Source organism: Trichosurus vulpecula, chromosome 8, assembly GCF_011100635.1.
Source record: "Trichosurus vulpecula isolate mTriVul1 chromosome 8, mTriVul1.pri, whole genome shotgun sequence".
NCBI classification, from domain to species: domain Eukaryota; kingdom Metazoa; phylum Chordata; class Mammalia; order Diprotodontia; family Phalangeridae; genus Trichosurus; species Trichosurus vulpecula.
Genome location: NC_050580.1, coordinates 230,633,494 through 230,649,911, shown reverse-complemented (window position 1 = coordinate 230,649,911; position 16,418 = coordinate 230,633,494). Strand labels below are relative to the sequence as shown.

At 38.6% G+C, this 16,418-nt stretch overlaps 1 protein-coding gene across 7 annotated transcripts in view; it reads left to right on the top strand.

Moving 5' to 3' along the window:
- The window catches only part of AREL1 (apoptosis resistant E3 ubiquitin protein ligase 1), a 70,237-nt gene that overhangs the window by 28,811 nt on the left and 25,008 nt on the right, over positions 1 to 16,418 (top strand). For 4 of the 7 annotated variants that reach the window (XR_005008951.1, XR_005008950.1, XM_036735177.1 and 1 more), the window contains exons 2-4: positions 5,145 to 5,444; positions 14,912 to 14,972; positions 15,531 to 15,757. Coding sequence is in view for 5 of the 7 variants with exons in the window: in XM_036735177.1 (XP_036591072.1) it covers positions 14,957 to 14,972; positions 15,531 to 15,757 (243 nt within the window). In the remaining 2 variants the exon portion in view is untranslated. Of the gene's footprint in view, positions 1 to 5,144; positions 5,445 to 6,079; positions 6,098 to 10,096; positions 10,116 to 14,911; positions 14,973 to 15,530; positions 15,758 to 16,418 lie in introns of those variants that run through there. The other 3 variants (XM_036735181.1, XM_036735180.1, XM_036735179.1) reach the window with 3 other exon arrangements.

The window sequence follows — 16,418 nt, the reverse complement described above, 5'->3', positions numbered from 1 at the left end:
ATTTCAAGACTAGTCTAATCTTATCAGTTCTGCTGACTTTAAGAAGCCAGGTTTGGAGGCTTCTGACCCCTACTGTTCTCCTATTTTCAGTAAAACTCAAATCCCAGTAACTGCTGCTCCTCCCCCTTCCTTCCCTGCTGACAGGTGGGCAAAGGTAAAACTCTTTCTTCTTATCTAAACTAAGGGGGGGAGGAGTAAGAAATGCACAGACTGCCTCCTTACTCAAAAATCCAGAATAAGACATTGAATGGGCCTTTCTTGGAGTACATAAAACACATGCTTTAACCACCCTCCCAAGGCTTCTATAGATAAGCATTAATTTCCCAAGTATAAGGTTCTCACCCAGAAACTCGGACAACTCACAGTAGGTTTGAACTGCAACCAGTTAGCTTACAGGTGGAAATTCAGCAGGCCTTCTGAAAATTATACAAAAAGATTTTACAGAGCATTTTTCAAAAGTATTTTCCCTTCTTTAAAACAGTTTAAAATTTATCCTGATGTTGAATACTCACTAAACCTTTCTGAAGAGAATTATTTAGAAGGTTTTAAAATGATAGACATCTCCTTCTTTTTCCTTAAAGTAAATTAAACCTTAAACACTGGAATTCCTTAACTAAGTTGGTGGAAAATGTCCTCATTCTCAAATATTGCACAGAATTCCTAGATATTGCAAAGTTTCTTCGTCAAAAAGGTGTCATAATGGGGAGGACATCTAGTTTCTATAATTACATACCCAATTAAATTAACCTTATCACAATAACAAAGTTTACCAGGACTTTAAAAAAAACTTTTTTTCTATAGGAATTCCTCTACACAGAAACTTTATACAAGATTGATAAGAATTCATGACTAGATGGTTTCAAAAGTCCTTGTTTCAGTTAACAACCTAATTAAGTACAATTCTTAATCTAACAACATCCAGATTATAAGAGGAATTATATTTTAACAGCATAGGTAATGCAATGTTAACCAATTTACAATTTAGAAATATAGGTGTACCACAAGCAATTGTCATGTATTTTAAAACTTGGAACAAAATCTAATTAATTACCAATGAAGTGATCATAACTGAGTTGGATAAGCAAATCAAATCTGGATTCATAACCACTAGTGGTAACATTTTAATTTCTAAGGCCCAGTACTTAGCACTGTAAAAGAAAAGATTATTGTTTATAAAACCACATTTTTTCAATATTGTTGATACATCTGTTTGTCAGATTACACAATTTAGAAATGTAACAAGGCCCTAAACATAATTATGCATTTTAAAAACTTGAAACAACCCATTTATCAATTTAGGGGAATGCATTTCTAAATCTCCATACACAGAGAATCTTTCATCTCATCATTAGAAACTATAACTTTAAACCACCAGATATATTCTCATAATAAAACTTTTTTTCACATGGAAAGTCTGTTCTCATGGTTAAATGTCAGTATTATTAATTATTCACTTGTTATATCCACATATAACAGTTCCAAATTGTCAAATTTTATCACATCCCTTTAAAAACCCAATTCACATATTTCAAAATCTCATTAACATTGCTATAACATCATTTCTTACCAGACAATGGTTTTCTCAAATTTCACAGTCTAAGAGAATTTTAGAAATACAATGCAATTTTAGAAATACAGAAACAATAAATTTCAGATGACATCAATTGCATTTCCAGATTATCACATATAGAAAATTTTCAGCTTATTACTTTTGGTATTCAAAAACCACTTCAAAGGTTAACAATTACATTAAATCAGAGAGAGATAATAATAATGTTGTGTCTAAAATATAAACAACCATCATTATTATATCCCTTTACAAATCAGGAAACAGGTCAAACAGAGATGAAAATACAGTTTTGCAATTGGAACAAAGAAGTGTGAAGTTTACCTAGAACAAAGAGCAGGGGCTGGTTTCGAAGTGAAGACAATATTTTTTTGAGGCAGAGTTTAGGAAATGCTAATCACAGGCCCAATCCATTCATCTTTCCATTCAGCCACAACTGCAGAAGTTACTGAGCCTAGGGCAGTTTGCAGCTGATGGGGACAGGGTGGGTAGAATGCATAGCACCTGGGTGTTTTTTCCAAGCTTTGCCAAAAAGGATGGGCTACAAAGGTACCCAGGGGCACAGGACTGACTGTCAGTCTGTGAATTTCTGTCCTTCTCCTCCTTTTGCCAGGTGGGGAAGGGTGATTTAAGTTTTCCCTACAGTTCTCCTGCATTCTCTTCTAATCTGATCTGGGAGGAGAGGAGTTTGTTTTAACTGCTCTAACTTTTACTGCAGCCCTGGCTCGGTCAGAGACAGGACAACAATGGTGAAAGATCTCAATGATTGTAACTCAAGTAAACTTCACCTTTTGCTCACTCCTTAAAACCTTTTTGCACTTAAATCTAAGGAAAGGATTCCCTCTTAACTTTGGGGAGGGAGTGGACAAGTGATTAGGGACAAAGACAAGTGTGAGAGTCTGACTGAAAACTTTAACCAGATTCCATATTCATGGATAAACAGGTTTTTTTCAGCCAGAAGGCATTCATTGGGAGGAGGTGTTTCAACAAGAGTGAGCTCCTGGAGTGATTTTACAGTTTCAGGAGTTCTTTCCCCCCAAATCCAACTAACCAGTTTCCAAACTTTTAATGATTAAATCCCAAAATCCGCTAAAACTTGTTAGTCCTGTTTCCATTGTAATTCCAAGTTGGCCAGACAAGGAACCACAAGGAAAAGAGTCTTTGTTTCCCTAGTTGCAGCCCGAAATCTCTGGCTGCCTGCGTTTCAGATTTTACCAAAATACAGACATTTCACATTTTTAGACACAGACACACAGACCCAGACAAATTCAGAACGTACAGAACAGAGCCAAATGTGTAAGTCGAATTGAAAGCTAAACCAAGTCCCCTCAGAGGAAAGAAAAAATAAACCAGATTTCCTCTTTAGGGTTAAACAAAGGCCTTCTATCTTTCTCACACCCGCGGTGAGACACAATGTCCCGTCCTCACCCCCCTGAACATGCGTGTCCCTGCGTCCAGGTAGTGTGTTAACAGACCAGATGGCTAGCCCAGAACAGAAATCTTACGTCTAGAGATCTGAAAACGAGAATTCTCCATAGGCCAAAAAGGGACAAGTCAGCAAAGAGCCCATCCTCCGAGATCGTCACCCGACATCAGAGTCCTAGGAAAGGAAATCCCAGGTGCTGGCCCTCCGAAGAGAGAGAGGGGCAGAGGCTCCCTGTTGAGGCCCGAAATTCTCTGGGTGTCTCCAGGGCAATAACACGGAATACTGCCTCTATCTCGCTGGGGCCTCCATTATGTTATACCAAGAGCAAGCTAGACACGTCACAGAGTATAAGTTTTGAATGGAGAATTTATTAGCAGGCATCCGTTCCGGGGTATAAACAGCCCAAATCAGAATGGCCAGGAGTTGGTCTGAAGAAGTCGTATTTATACAGAAAAAACAGGGTGCAGTGGTTAATTATTTCTTGAAATTTACAGGCCAGGTCACAGGGTGGTCCGGGGGAACAGGAACAAAGGTCCTGACAGATCAAAGATTCTGACAGGTTATAGTTAAGTGGGATAATCTTATCTATTGACATTCCTTGGAAGAGTCCCGGAGCCCCAGGGACATTTGCTAAATGCCCAAAGGTCTGAGTCCATTCTTTCTTATGCAAACTGGGGTTTTCTCTACAGCTGTGGGGCAGGGGTCTCCTTAGCAATAACTGATTTCTCCAGCACCACATTCTCACTGCATCACCTAGCTACCCATGTATATTGTTTTAATTGTTCACTGACATATCTTTATAGGCAGGTAGGTGCACAGTGGATAGAGTGCCTGGCCTCAAGGAAGGCTCATCTCCCTGAGTTCAAATTGGGCTTTAGACACTTACTAGCTGTGTGACCCTGGGCAAGCCACTTAACACTGCTTGCCTCAGTTTCCTCATCTGTAAAATGGGCTGGAGAAGGAAATGGCAAACCACTCCAGTATCTTTGCCAAGAAAACCCTAAATGGGGTCACAAAGAGTTGGATAAGACTGAAAAACAATTGAACAACAGCTAAACATGTCTTTACATGCATCAATTCATGTATCCCATAAACATAATTGTTTTCCAAGTTTTATCTTCCTATGTTTCTTTGAATTCTTTATCTTTTTCATTTCTTTTGGTGTAATAATATCCTATTACAGTCACATACCACAATCTGCTTAGCCCTTTCCTATCACTGGGAAACTACCTACTTTGTTCCCATTACTTTGCCACCACCAACATTACTGCTATGAATATTTTGGAATATATAGGAGTTTTCTGTTTTTTACATCCTCAAGGGTGTATAAGCCTAGCAATGGGAAAATCTGGGTCAGAAGGTATGGACATTTTATGTCATTTTTTTAAAGCTTGATTCCAAATTGCCTTCCAGTGTGGTTGGAATAACCTATTGCTCTACCAGTGGTATGCTAGTGTGCCCTCATAATAGGTTTCAGGATCATAAGTTTAGAATAGAGCTAGAAGGGATTGTAGGGGCCACTGAGACCATCCTGCTCGTTTTAGAGATGAGGAAATTGAAAGGCAGGCTGGTTAATGTGACTTGTCTTTGGAAGTAAGTGTATGAGGCAGGATATTTATACATCCCAGGTCTTCTTAATTTGAAGTCCAGTGCCCTGTTTCCCTTGCCATGTTACCTCCCATGGTGTTTGTTCATTGAAATGAGTTGAAGAAGGAACACAATGAGCAGAAACTCAGGATGTGTTTGGGAAATGTTCATTATTTTAGTTTTGCTGGAGCTTAGGTCTTAGAAAAGGGAAATGGTGAGAGGTAAGATCAGAAAGCTAGCCTGGGGCTAGAGCAGGGAAGGCCTTGAATGCCCTGGTAAAGAATTTGAAACTTAATCTGTAGGCACAGAAAAACCATTCAGGTCTTATTGATGTGTTAAGTTTGTTACTACTATGTGATTCAGTTAAAATGAAGGATGTAATGGTGAAGTCATTTTAATTGGGAAACCTCTGGCTAGAGTCTAATTAGATCTTGATTATTATTTTTACTTCTCCCTCTTCCCTGATGCCTCCACCTTTCTTCTTTTTGTTCTACTTTTTCATTGTCATTTTGTTTGGTTCTGTCTTTCAGAAATAAATAATCAGCTCATTTCTTTACTTTTCAGGCCGGGAAGCTGAAACATGTACATCTGATTGGATGGACTGTGCCTTGTTGTAGAGAGGAAGACCAGAGATGGAGTTGTAGTCTTAGGATTGATTTTTTTTCTCCCTGGAAGTTCCAAACACTCTGCTTCACTGTGATACTATCTTAGCAAAAGTCTGATGGACAGACCATTCTTATTTACCTTGTTCCCTTTTTTTCTCCATGTGGAAAGTGGAAAGCAAGGCAACAGAAACCAAGGGAAAATTGGTTTAATGAATGAGAGTGCTACCTCAACTCTCAGAACATGGGCCCTCCTTTAAAGGTAAGATACTGGTGTAGTTTAAGGGTGTTATTGTTGGCATTAGGAAAATCATGGTATGGGCATTTCCAGAAAGAAATGGCTTAATTGCAAAGGGGCCTCGTTTAGCAGAACCACAATGACAGCTAGATTTGACCCAGGTGACTTTATGATTTTGAGAGTGCTAAGAGACTAGCATTCATTTCTGGGGAATGGCTTTTCCAGTACTTCTCTTTAATGTTAGGCCTAAAAAAAATCATTTCATAGTACAATATTAACCTTGTATATTTTCCAAAGACTTTAGAAGTAATGACATCATTATATACCCCAGCATTTCCCTGAGGCAGCTCCAAGACAAGTTTTTTTTTTCATTGTTTCCTTTCATGGGTAATGTACCAAAGGGAGTAGGGAACTTGTCCAAGGTCCTTAAACAAAGAACTACATTAAATAGTTTGGGGTATATCCTGTTTTTATATTTCATATTTTAGCTTTAGTCTTTTTTTGGAAAAATGTCTCCATCGTAGGACATTTTCAGCCTGATCAAGGCATTTAAGATGTACTCTGCTGAAATTGGGCCGTCAAAGAGAAGAAACAAAGACATAATGAAATCACATGTCACAAGGCCTTGGCACAGCCACCAGCTTCTGGGACTGATATTTCCTCAGTTGCTTTGTCAGGTAGATGATAGTTTTAAGTTCATTTTAAAGACCTACCAGCTACCTCTTTGTTTTATTCAGAACCTCCTAAGCAGATGCTGAGCTCCAGCCTACTTATTATTTGCTCAACAAATATAAAATGGTGATAACATGTGATGAAGATTGGCAAACAATGATAAGTAAACACGCCAAATATCTATTGCTTACTTGATGTGGGAATGCCTGTTAAAAGTGTGCCTTATTTCAAAAAATCTTAATATGTGACGATCAAGATATATGAAATGGAGAAAAAAAAAAAAAGATGTACTCTGCTGAGCTTGTGTCTCTTGGCTTGTGAACTGTCTTTTAAAGATCACCTGAGGGCATGGTCATCTTCTGTCAGGCAACTGGGTTGTCCTGCCTGATTCACTCAGAAAAGTGTTCATGCTTCATAAAGGAATCATTGGTGTTAACACTTTGTCATCTGTAATTACAACAGTTGAGCTGGAAGGAACCCAGATTCTCTCTTATGCCTGCATTCACTTTTTTTTTTTAAATTAGTCTACCTTTTTTTTCAAGAATACTTCACTGTCTAGGATTTGCTTATTCTCCCTCAATAAGGATTGTGATTCTGTCAGCACAGGATGTTACAATACCGTAGGATATTAAAACAAACAAAAAACCATCCTTATAACTTTGAAATATAAGAACCAATTTGGATAAAATGTTGAAATGTTTCTTTGGGCTTGAATCAGACATGGAAACTTTAACAAAATAATTTTTTTGGAGAAGTTATGAGTAGGAGAAAGTGGGTTAGTTGCTGTATAAATTGCTAGAAGAAGATAAATACCTGTGATCATGAACATAGAATACAATTGTTTTCTTGTACCATGCATTAGTAATCTAGAATTAACCCTTTGACTTGAAGAGTGGGGTCTTTAACCCAAAATGAGTACATTGCTGGTCAGAATAATCCAATCCAATTCAATTCAGCAAATACTCATTTATTACTTTTTATTTGATACTCCAGGGGGATCCAGATATGAAAAAGACATGATCACTGCCCTCAAGAAGTTTAGAGTCTAATAAGGAAGACGAGACATACATAAATGCCCATAATAGAAAGTGGAATAAAAAAAATAAGTTTTGTAAAAGAGAGTATACGCAAAATTCTGTGCATACATGGAAGGAGAAACTATCTCGGCTAAGGAGACTTGGGGAAGATTTCATTCTTGGAGGAGGTGGCATTTGACTTGGGTCTTGAAGGATGAGTAGGATTTTGAGAAGCAGAGGTGGGAGAGGGTATTTAAACTGTAGGAAAAGGTAGAAACAAATCTCCGGAAGTGGAAAAATGTAGGGCTTGTTTAGGGATTTGAGAGTAATTGAACATTACTGGTCCATGGGGTGCATGAGTGTAATGACAATTTAAATTTGAAGATCTTTCCCACCCGTTGATAGGCCATGTGACCTGCTTACATCATGGGAAGCCCAAGTCACATGCGGTGGGAGGAGCTTCCTGAAGGGAAAAGGAAAGTGTGTCACAGGAAGTACTTAGAGAGCAGTTAGAGCTGAGGGGGAGAGCAGATGTGCTGTGCTGTGCTGTGAGTGATTGATGGTGGCAAGGCCGCAGCAGGGGGCAGGAAGGTTATGGGATGGAGTGGTTCTCTGCTGTGATATTGTGTATTGAATTCTTCACTGCTATGATGGATTGGGCTTACTGGTTTGGGGACCTGGTTCTCGTGTCTGAATAAATGTTTTACTTCTTCTGCTTTCCATATGGAGAGTCTCTTATATTTTGTGATACAGGACCACATATGCCTATTGACAATTATTGTCTATATTGTGATTATTGCCTTTCTGATACAATGAGGGAGGGTAGCTGGACTAAAATGGTTCTTCGATTCCAGGCAGTTTTCACTGGTGGGCGGTAGAAGATCATTGAAGGTTTTTGAGTAGGGCGTGACATGATCAGAGCTATGCTTTTGAACATTACTTTGGCATGGGAGTGAGGTTGGGGGATGGGTAGAAGAGGGCAACAGCCCCATCTGGAAAAATTGCTAGAACTTAGTAAAAATACATCTGGTACCTAACCATTTATTAATCAGTCAATAAACATCAATCAGTAAACACGATGAATGAAGGTGGGAAAAAGCCAGGTGTAACCTTGAGGAGCTTTCGGTCTTGTAGGAAAGCAAATAAGCTAAGAGGATACACAAATAGTCATAAAGTAGAACTATACATGGGAAAGGTGCAGATAATGTTCTGGAAGTTCATAGGAGGGAAAGCTCTTTTTTGCTGAGGGATGGTAGTTAGGGACACTTTGATAGAAAAGGCAGTAGTTGAAGCAGACCTTGAAGGATGAGCAAAATTCTGTCATGTGGAAATGGCTGGGAAAGGGTACTAAGTGGGGAGTGACCTATGTGAGTAAAAGCATGGGGGGAGGAAAGTACTGAGGTGTTTAGAGAACAAGTAGTTCAGTTTGGTGAGAGCATAGGATGTTCAAAGGGAAATCATAGGAAATAAGTCCAGAAGAGCAAAGTGAGAGAGTTGAAGATAATAAGAAGCACAGGATAGGTCAGAGGTGGTTTTAGAATAGGTTACTAAGAGAAGGAGCACAGAATCCCTGTTTCTTTTTTCTGTTTTTTAAAAAAAATTTCAGTTCCAGATTTTCTCCCTCCTTCTTCCCCTCCCACACCCTTTGAAATATGATAAGAAATGTGAACTATTTGAGAAATATGATACCCTCTATATATATGAAGTCATGCAAAACATATTTCCACATTAGTCATGTTGTAAAAAAGGCAAGAAAAATAAAGGAAGAGAGAATAATATGCTTCAGTCTATACTCAGAGTTCATCAGTTTTCTCTTTGAATGTGTATAGCATTTTTCATTACGAGTCCTTTGAAATTGCCGTGGATCATTTTATTGATCTGTTTCTAAGTCTTTCACAGTTGATTATAGTTACAAAATTGCTGTTAGTATATATTATTTCTTATAGCACAGTAGTATATTCCATCATATTCATATACTACAGCCTGGTTAGCCATTGCTCAATTGGTGGTCATCCCCTGAATTAACAATTTTTGCCACTGCAGAAAGTGCTGACATATATATATACACACACACACACACACACACACACACACACACACACACAGATATCTTTCTAAATATCTATATAGATACCTATCTATCTATCTGTTTGTACATGTGGATCCTTTTCCATTTTTTTTGATCTCATTGGGGTACAAACTTAGTAGTGCTACTGCTAAGTCAAAGGGTGTGTACAGTCTTGTAGCCTTCTAGGTATGGTTCCAAATTGTTCTCCAGAATGGTGGAGCCAGCTCACAGCTCCCCCACAACTGAAGCACACAATCCTTAAGGGCCATATCTGGAGTGAAGTAAGTAGGGGCATTGTAGTGTGGCCTGAGAATAGAAAGAGCCCTACTGGATTTGGAGGTAGAGCATCTGGATTCAAACCCTTTCAGTAATACTGTTTGTCCCTGGATAGGGAGGGCATTTAACCTCCCTGAGCCTTAGTGTTAGTTTTCTTATCTGTAAAATGAGGAAGTTAGAATAGATGATCTGTAAGGAGCCTTCTATCTCTAAATCATATTATCTTTTTAAAATTTTGCCAGTTATATCTAAAGATAGTTTTCAACATTCATTTTTGTAAGATTTTGAGTTCCAAATTTTTCTCTGTCCTTTCCTTCCCTCCTTCTTCTCCAAGATGGCAAGCAGTCTGATATAGGCTATACACGTACAACCATATTAAACATATTTCCACGTTAGCCATGCTGTGAAAGAAGAATCAGAACAAAAGGGAAAAACCATGAGAAAGAAAAAAAGAGAAAATACTGTGCTTCCATCTGCATTCAGACTCTGTAGTTTTTTCTATGGATGTGGAAAGCGTTTTTCATCATGAGTCTTTCGGAATTGTCTTAGATCATTGTATTGCTGAGAAGAGCTCAGTCTGTCAAAGTTGATCATCACTCAGTGTTGCTGTTACTGTGTATAATCTCCTCCTGGTTCTGCTCACTTCACTCAGCATCAGTTCATGTAAGTCTTTCCAGGTTTTTTTTTTTTAAATCCACCCACTCATCATTTCTTATAGAACACTAGTATTCTATTACATTCGTATACTATAACTTGTTCGGCCATACCCCGGTTGGTGGGCATCCCCTTAATTTCCAATTCTTAGCCACCACAAAAAGAGCTACTATAAACATTTTTTGTACATGTGGGTCCCTTTCCCTTTTTTGTGATCTCTTTGGGATACAGACCTAGTAGTGGTATTGCACAATTTTATAGCCCTTTGGGCATAGTTCCAAATTGCTCTCCACAGTGGTTGGATCACTTTACAACTTCACTAACAATGCATTAGTGTTTCAGTTTTCCTACATCTTCTCCAACATTTATCATTTCCTTTTTTTGTCATATTAGCCAGTTGGATAGCATGAATGGTACTTCAGAGTTGTTTTAATTTGCATTTCTCTAATCAATAGTTAAAATTGTGTTATCTTGTGATTTAAGTTACAAGTGAAAGAGAATGTTCAGGAGGGACAAGAAAGGAGAAAATATAAAAGTTAGAGGTAGTATAGTACAGTCAGTATGGGAAATATTAAGGAATTGAAAATCATTCAATCAACAAGTATTTATTAAGTATGTACTATGTGTTAGGCACTGTGCTAGGAACTGGGGATACCATTGTAAATGAGACAATCCCTACTCTAAATGAATTTAAATGATGGAAACAGTAAGAACATATAAAATATAGACAATAGGTTATAAAGTCAACAAATACATACTATATCTCTCTATATCTATTCACACACACATATACACAGAGTAATTAAATGTAAGGTTGTTTGGGTGGAAGGGGAATCAGAAACGGCTTTATGCAGAGGATATTGCATTTTAAAGGAAAGAGCTCTGTGAAGTAAGGAGGGGAAATGTATTCTAGGCATGGGGGACAGCCAGTACAAAATCATGGAGGTGGGAGATGGAGTGTCATATGTGAAGAATGTGAAATACAGTTAGTCTGGATTACAGAGTATGAGAGGGGGAGTGATATCCCATGGCACAGTAGATTGGGGCCAGGTTGTATAGGGATTTTAAAGCCAAACAGAGAAGTATGTATTTGATCCTAGAGGCATTGGAAAGCCAGTCAAATTGGTTGAATAGAGGAGTCACATAAAATAGTGGAGTCACGTCAGATCTTTACTTAAGGAAAATTGCTTTGGTAGCAGTGTGTAAGATGGAGCAGTGATGAGAGACTTGAAAGCAGGGACACCATTTAAGAGACTGTTGCAGTAGTATAGTTGAGAAGTAATGAAGGCCTAAACTAAAGATGTGTGAGTAGAAGAAAGGTTCGTTTTTAGAGATGTTATAAATGTAGAAACAGCACATGCCAGTTGAATGAAAAGGATGAAATAAATTTCAGAAATATCAGAGAAGTAGCTTTTGTCAAAGGTTGAGTCACTGACCTTAATGAGTTATAAATTGTGAGAGTTCATACCCAGGTGGCAAACTAGAACTAAAGACTTCAAAAGAAAGCAGTATTTGACTTGCTGAATTTTGTATGATAATGGGGAGAGGAGTGGAAATGTGGGATTGACCTAAAAGTAGAAGTCTAGGTAAAATAGATAGATTTGTTATGGTGAAGTAGATGTGAAGAAAAAAATGAGGAAACCACCCAATGGCTTAATCATTAGTAAAACTCATTATTAGTCTTGGAATGACAGTATAGACAGGAAAACATGTGTGTGCCTTTAAATGATGCAGCTCCATTGAGGGAAAGATGGGTAGATGGGAACATTCCCTTTGTACAGTTCTTAACTTGATGTCCACGAGCTTGTTCTAAAAAATCTTTTGATAACTATATTTTGACATAATTGGTTTCCTTTGTAGTTTCATATATTTTATGTTATGCATTTTAAAATATTATTCTGAGGAGTACATAGATTTTATCAGACTGTCTGCCTTCATATCCTGTTGGCATTAGAGGCAGAATAATCCTTGATCCCTCCAGAGGTTTTCATAGCTCTGGAACATCACATAGATGACTATGACAAGGAAGAGATTTTGACAGTGACAGCAGATACACACTTTTCTCTAAATGTACCACTATACCTAGGTCTTTAAGCACACCAAGGAGCAAATAATTCACTTCACTTCCTTATTGGGTAGTGTCTAATGACACATTGGCACTATAATCTTTGCCTGGGTAATAATAACTTACATTTGCACAATACTTTAAGGTTTATGAAGTGTTTTTCTCACAAGCCTGAAAGTTAGAAGTGTCAGACTCTCCTCTGAGCCTCCAATAGTTCCTCCTGAGTGTGGCCACCAGATTAAAATGTCATTAGGAAATGTTTAACAAAATTAAAAAAATACAACATAAATAATACTAATATATGGTTTTCTAAGTCAGTATGTGACCTCAATTGGTTTCTGTTTGCATTTGACACAACTGCTGTAAGGTTAAGTAATATAAGTATTGTTCAGAGGACCTGGGCTGTGGTCCCTGCCTTGCTGCTTAGCACCTGTGTGATCCTGAGTGACTTCCTTACTCTCTCTTAGGTTCAGTTTCATCCATACAGAGAAAGGATTTGAACAGTTCCAAGTTCCAAGTCCTACAATCTTACTATCCTCATTTTATAGATCAGGAAACTGAAACTCAGAAAGTTGTTGATTTGCCTGGAATGATAAATGTTGGAGCCAGGACTCAAGTGTGGGTCTCCTCACTCTGAATCTAGTGCCTTTTCTACTCTTCCACCTGTAACTCGAATATTTTTAGCTTCTTAGAATGGATTAGTGGTCAGGGTTGTATGTTAGAATGAGAAAATGTGAGATCTGGAAGAGACGTTAGACTCCATCTAGCTTAGTTTCTAATTTTATAAAGAAAGAAAATGAGGGAGTGACTATCTCAGGGTTATATGTCCAGTGCTCTGTGCATTACACCGTTCTGCCTCCTGTTGGCTTCCTTATGACTGTGCCCATCAAATGGTTCAATTCAACAAGCATTTATTAAGCACCTACTGTGTGCCAAGTCTTGTTCTGTGCATTGACACTGGCTTCGTTTTTCCGAGTAACAAGGGGCTTTTCATGTCTCCTGAGACTTTAAGTTGTATGCAAGCCCTTGCATGCTCTGTCCTGTGCATTCCTTGATTGAGCAGAAATTTCACAGTCAGAACCAGTCTGGAGAATATTCCAATAATGTTTTTGGTATTCAACCCAGCCTAGCTATTGGCTCTGGCTGCACCAAGTTAGCAGCATATCAGAGACAGAATACTATCTGAGAGAGGCTCGCCAGCTTTTCTCTATAGAGATTGTCTTGTTTATCCTCATTTTTCAGATGAGGAAACTCAACAGAGCTAGGACTTGCATCCAGGTTTCCTGACTTCCATTGCGATGATCTTTCTGGTATACTATAATGGCTTCCATTGTGTAACACTGAAGAATGATACCGTTGTGTGCTTATTTGAGAAGAAGACTCAGTCATTAAGGTCCAATTCTTTGTGCTGCTTATGTCCTTCAAGTAGTAGTCCTATGTAGAAGCAGCTTGATGCTAAACTGTATTGACAGTTGTAAATGCTTCAGATATGGAATGATGGGTTGCCTTTTTTTTCTCTGTATAAGTCAACTTAAATAAGGACTCTTATCAAACTTGATTGAGATACCCCTGAAAAAACTTTTTTGCCTGTTTTCCACTGGCATATTGTCAGTGGAAGAATTGATGGATGCTGCTTGCCTGTGTCTTTCCCTCCTTTTAATCTCTTGGGCATGTTTCTTAGAAAGACCCTTTTTAGTCACCACTAGCACTGTCTTAGGAATTTTCCTTTATATTTCAGTAGTTAAAGATTTGGTCTTGGCAAAAGGTGTTTTATTAAGGTGATAATAAGTTATTTAATATGTTTCGATTGTAGAAATTGTGCTCAGTTCAGTTTAGAATGGAGAGCAGATGTGGTTCCAACCCCATTGGCCATGAACTCAAAATTAGGTTAAAATACTGATAGGTTTATCATGTGGCACATAATTTCGAGGCAAATAGGAGCTATTGGGGTCCAAAGGTATTCGAGTATCAAGGTGCACTGCAGGTTACCCCAAGGGAGTCCTGTGGTGGTTCAGGTAGAAGTAGTGAAGACTTTGCAGCAGCATTGTGAGCTTCCCAGGATTCCAAGCCATCCTCAGAGAGTGGCCTCTTAATGTAAGGGGAAGTATGGTCTTCATAACTTGTTCTTGCCTCGCTCCTCTGCTATTCTTTGGAGATTGTCAACTAAGGGGACAATTAATGGCAATTAGCCTGATTGCTGAGCATAAACAAGCAACTTGCTGTTATATACCCTGTGCATATTGGGACAATTCAAATTCATTTTAATTACATAATGCCAATATGAGAATAATAATACTTAGTTGTTAAATCCCACATTTTATATTGCTAATTCTACTTGGATGAATTACTTCCAGAAAGCCACTGTAAGAGGACAGTGACTCCTTTCCCCTCCTTGTTTGCATTAATTAGCACCAATTTATTTGAGGAGGGGAACTGTCCCAGGAGACCTGAATTTGTGAAAGCCATGTTATTTGTAATTAGCAATGAAACAAAGAAATGTCTGGCATCCCAGAGGTTTTTTGGTACATTAGGATTCTTTTGAGAGAATTATGTAGTCTATCTTTGTTCCTTGAAATATCTTAAGTAGGACTGTGTTAGTTTTGAATGAAAGGATGGGGAGAGAAAAACTTTCGGGATTTGATTGGCTTAATTAAACCCATAAAACTTATTCTGTGCTATCCTAGGTGATATGGCTGTGAGGAAAAGGAGTGAAAAGAACTAAGCTCATTTTCTTTTGCAGCTGAAGCTGTGATCCTCAGCTGTCTGTCTTCATTGAAGGGACCTGATGTTTTACGTTATTGGTGAGTGATGGAGAGAGCCCTATTTTCTCTCTTTTTTCTGTTCTTTGTGAATTTTGTTTAATTCCATTGCTATTTGACCTAGAAAGTTGTTGGTCCTGCCAAATATACCTCAGTAGACATGACAGTGGTAAAACTACTTATGCCTTGTGCCTGTTTTGTTTTTACCACAATTGTGGGAACTACATATGCGATATTGGGTGCATTATGTAATGTATGTTGTATGTCATGTCAGAGAAGTATACCTCATTACCTGCCAATAACACAGGACTATAGATTTAGAGCAGGAAGGAACCTCAAAAGTCATCTAGTTCAACTTCCTCATTTTACAGAAGGGGAAACTGAGGCTCAGAGAAGTTAAGTGACTTACCTAAGCATCATATCAATAGTACATTGCAAATCTAGGAGTAGAACCCAGGTCTTCTGATGCCAAATCCCTAGGCCCATATATTATGTTTGGGAAGGTTTTCTGATCCTTCTCAAAGACTTCTGACTTCTCCTGTATTAAGATACAATGACGTATAGCTGGTGGGTGATACGTCTGATCTTTTCTCCACATAGGTGGAATCACAGTGTCTGTGGTTGCCTTCTTCTTCACAATTAAGTTCTTCTTTGAGCTTGCCGCACGAGTAGTCAGCTTCCTCCAGAATGAAGACCGGGAGCGCCGAGGGGACCGGACTATTTATGACTACGTGCGGGGAAATTACCTGGACCCCCGGTCCTGCAAAGTCTCCTGGGATTGGAAGGACCCCTATGAGGTGGGCCATAGCATGGCCTTCCGAGTGCATGTAAGGGAATGTTTCTGTCTCCACACCCATTGGGGTTTCTAGTGGCTTGCTGTTGCAGAGCCTGGTTCTGCTTGTGGGTGGTGCTAGACTGAAATACTGTTATTATCTTCCCTTGCCCTGTCCTCCCACCCCAAGGAATTTGGGAAGGATTCCTATTCAAGCACTAGGGACTGTTTTATTATTTTTATTATTTTCTTCTCTTTGAGGAATTATAAACTTAATGACTTTTTAGAAAATGAAAAATGTTGTTAGCAGTGTGTTTGGCCCATATAGCACAGGATTCAGGTGCTCAGTGACACCAGTGTAATTTGATTTTAAAGTTTGGGTCAATATTAGAGGGGAGATTTCTGGTAATACAAGAGCTAGCATTGGTTATTCAGAAATGTGGGGTTTGATTGAGTGGTGCACTGACACAGTCCACTCCTGTCCTCTGTACAGCTAGGTTTGTATATTATTTAACTTTCTTTAAACATTGCGTTATATGTAGCTAGAGTTATTTCTCCCTGTAATACCATGAGCAGAACTGTGGGAGTGGATGAGAATTCTAACACACAATTCCTGCTCCCCTTACCAGTACCTGCTTTCTCCATATACAATGAATGGGTTTACTGTGTCCATAGGGGAACAGTATTCTTTCTCTGGGCATTAACAGGTGCCTTTA